The 3922-nt window shown below is 50.3% G+C and overlaps 1 protein-coding gene across 1 annotated transcript in view; it reads left to right on the top strand.

Moving 5' to 3' along the window:
* LOC102670877 overlaps positions 1 to 3353 on the top strand; it is a 94279-nt gene extending 90926 nt beyond the window's left edge. Inside the window, exon 3 of the mRNA XM_006609526.2 lies at positions 3256 to 3353. Coding sequence (XP_006609589.1) covers positions 3256 to 3337 — 82 coding nt within the window. The 3' untranslated portion in view covers positions 3338 to 3353. The remainder of the gene's footprint in view (positions 1 to 3255) is intronic.
* The last annotated feature ends 569 nt before the right edge of the window (positions 3354 to 3922 follow it).

Here is a 3922-nt window from a genome sequence, read left to right as displayed (position 1 = left end):
AATTAAAAATCCTGCAATTCGTGCTTCCGTGTCGGCCGACGAAGGAGAGGGGCGGAGGGAGGAAGACTTAAAAATCCAGGATCCCGGTGCCACTTATCGGGGAGCGGGAGAGTAAATTGTCAGCCGGGACAATTCGACGAAATCACCGATCAGCGGAGCTCCTTATTTCGACGGGGAGCGGCGAACNGAGCGTCCCCGTCGAACGTTTCACGGAGGAAAAGAATTAAAGTCTCGCGCTGGTCAACCAGTCTCTTTCTCCTTTTTTCTCTCTCTTTTTCTCTCTTCTCTAACCGATTCCCTTGGCGCAGACACGGGAGTCGAGGCAAGCAGCCAGCCAACTTCCTCCTCCCTTCCTTCCTCCACCGGAGGAAATCCCAATAATCCACGATGAGACACAGATTGAGTCTCTCCGGGAGAGACGTTGGAAGAGAAAGAAAAAAGAAAGAGAAAAAAAAAAGAAAAAGAAAAAGAAGAAGAAAAAAGAAGAAAAAAGAGAGAGAGATAGAGTGGAAGAAGCGGTGGACGGCGAGGCGGATAGAAGAGGGTGAAGGGTGGGCGTAACGGGAGAAGAAAATTGGAATCCTTCCGGGACGAAGGATGATAAAATTGCGGATGGCCAGGTGTTACCGTAATCCGGATCGAGACGAGCAACGGACCGTCCGAGGATGCTGCGCGCACATACACCTGCAATCACTTTGTACGGAATACCCTATACCCGTTTTCTTGTTCCCGCGTAGCTCGCGTTCCTTTTTCGCCACGTGGGATTAGAGAATCGTCTCGGTTTTGGCTTGGGAAAATAGAGGGTTTCGAACGAGAGGGATTCGTTTTCGCTACAAACGCGTCCGAAATTCTCCTCCTCGATGCGATGTGAAATGATCGTTTCACACCTCCAATTAAAATCGTGAGAAAAATTATTTAATTTCACGAATTACTCGAAGAATTCTGGAAGAGGAATTCTCGAAAAATCGAAGATCCAGCGTGTCAAGATCGCAATCGCGAATTTGAAAGATTGCAGAGTGATCGAGGAACAAAGTCGTTTGAACGATCGATTCGTAGAAAGCGCGTTCCTCGATCGTTCGACTTCGAAGTTCAATTTGCCTCGATAAATGTATCAACGCGGTGATGGGGGATAAAAAGAAGGAAGGAAGGAAGGAAGGAAATCTGTAGCGACCGTTCCCTCGATCGTTATCGAAGCAAACTGGTATCGAGGCGTGGAACTTTAATTCCGAGGGAACTTATTACGCTATCCGTGCATATAAATCCAGCCTTCTCCTTAAGGGAGAGGGAAGGGGGACAACGATACGCGCGTCGATTTAAAAAAGACGCGATCTCATTCGGGCCGCTAACGGGCGGCGATTATTCGGATTATTCCAGCTGCGAAGGACGAGCAAACAGGCAGGACAGCGGCGAGCATCGTTCGTAATTTGTTTCGAGATCTGTATCTTCGAGGCAGCAGGTCCCCGCTACCGCCGATAGATATTTTCTCGGAACGGATTCCAGATACGATTTTACGAAGGAAACGGAGGAGTATATTATAAACGAAAGACGACGACCACGTTCCACCCGCGGGATGGAATCCATTCGCGGTAATCCATTCATCGATCGACAAAGACGGAACTATCTCGTGATTGACGATANGATCCCCCCTCTCGTTCAAATTCGTAATTTCATTTATCTCTCGCCGTCGAAACCGAGAGCTGGCCACGAGGGAGAGATCCTTCCGCGAAAGAAAATCACGAAAAAAGGATAAGGAGATAAATTGGGGATAAAATTCGTGTGTCCACACGAGGAGGAGGAGGAGGAGGTTGGAGAGGAGCGGGCTTTTCGCGAACGAACGAAGCAGGCAGGATCGGGTCCTGTATCGTATATCGCCACGTATCGCATCGAAGGATCGGTGTAAGCCGGTAGCGGTCGGTTCTCTCCTCTCCGGGTCCGGAGTGGAGAGAAGCGGAGAAGCAGCAGCCAGCACCGCCACACTCGATGCGCACAATTAATATCGGCCCGTATCTCTGATCTCTCATTATTACCTGGTGGTTGGCGGTGTGTGAGGGTGTAACCGTTCCCGCAGGAACCAGCCTCTCGGATGTCGAGGCACGGGTGTGTTGGTATCGGCTACCGTACACCCCGGGACACCAGAGTCGGCCATGCATCACCCTAACGAGCCGGGCATCGCGTGCCGATCTGTATTAAGGATTTATAATCCTCCGGACGCGGGAGAACTCCTAATGTCCCGGCTGAGCGAGAGATATTTGCCTATAGCCTCGCACGATCGCGTTCCTCCACGCTTCCACGTCGCGGAATACGTAACCCCTCTCCTCTTCCAAATAAATAATCCGCGCATCAAACCGCTTCTCTCTTCCTCTTCTTTCGCGATCGAGACGTCCGTCATTCTCTCCTCCATCGAGGTTCTTTTACCAGACGCCGATTCTATCGCATCGAAAGAAGAATTATCGAATTTGAAAGAAGAAGAGAGATCCTCTCCTCTCCCCTCCCCCTTTTCTTTTTAGAATGTTTAACTAGCCGACGCGCACATATATATATATATTCATATACATTGTCTAAACACATATTAATTAGACCCGCCGCCAGCAGGAAGACATAACTCGTCGAGGGATGAGTGGACGAGGACGACGTGGTCGCGGTGCGGTACCCGAGTGTCGTGTTACGTCTACGGTGCGCGCCGTTTCCTCGGCTACCCCACTCGGGTCCTTGGGCCGACCCGTGGACCGCGATCGAGGGCCCGCGGGTGGCCCCAACCCGGCCACGGGATCGTAGGCACCGTACGTGGGCTCGGAAGAAACCGAGCACGACGCTACCGGCGCATTAATAACACTGGTAGCCGGTCATATGTTAAACGTCCACCCTGTTATGCACGCCGCTNCTGCCACCGTCGGTGGGTCAGATCCACGGGAGGGGCAGGAAAAAGGAAGAAGGGAGGGGGAGGGGGGCAGGATGCCGTAGGTACGTTTTACCTACAGCGACGTGCTTCTTCGTGCAACGTGGCTGCGGTACGGATCACCTCCTCCCATCTCTACCTGGACCCCCTCCCCCTTTCTTCCGCTTCGATTCGTAACCGTATCTTCTTCTCCGCATTTTCTTCCACACGTTGACGCGACGAAGAAGTCGGGACTCTTTCGATTTCGAGCGGTATTCGTTCCCGTATTTCTTTTTTTTTTTTTTAGTTTTCGGATTACGATCGTTCGAAAGTGAAAATCTTCGAAAAATCGTCAGATTTGACGCGATTGTCTGTTTCAGGTATCGATACATGTGGAAGAGGTTCGACGAGGATCGACGTCCAAACGTTTCCTCCTGGGATTCCTGTTACACGGAAAATTAGGAGGAGTTCATCGGTGAAAAGACGATGACCGGATCATGACGGATGACGATCACTCGGATCATCGTGAAATGTGACGATGTTTGATCTGTCGATCTGTGATTAATGCCGCTATTATTGCGATCCGTCCAACGAACGAGATCGACGAACAGTTATCATTACAGGGAAGGGGAGGGATTCGCGATTATCATTATCAACGGCGCGGCAAATGAGAGCTGCCGGTTGAATAATTCATGCGCCACTCACGACTTGCCCGTTCCTCTCTTTCTCTTCGTTTCTTTTTTTTTTTTTTTTTTTCTTTCTTTTCTTCCCTCCCCTCTTTTTCCTCTTCTTTTCGGTGAATTCCGCGAGCGCAAATGAGAGAAAGTACGTTGTACAAATGAGAGGGCCCGAGACATGGTGGCATAGTGACTGTACGCATCGTTATAAATCAACCGTGTGCGAGGATAAATCGCGATGTTACCACGCTGTTTTGTCGCTCGTCCGCGTTTCCCCTCGCATTGTCTTCCCCCACTGTTTCCTCCACTGTTGCTCGCATCTCACCGATTTTATTTCCTAGAGAAATAACGATATCTCGTAAACTAAACC

Source organism: Apis dorsata, unplaced genomic scaffold (genome assembly GCF_000469605.1).
Source record: "Apis dorsata unplaced genomic scaffold, Apis dorsata 1.3 scaffold_57, whole genome shotgun sequence".
In the NCBI taxonomy this organism is placed as follows: domain Eukaryota; kingdom Metazoa; phylum Arthropoda; class Insecta; order Hymenoptera; family Apidae; genus Apis; species Apis dorsata.
Note: the sequence above shows the minus strand (reverse complement) of the source record. Positions and strands in the feature narration are given on the sequence as shown.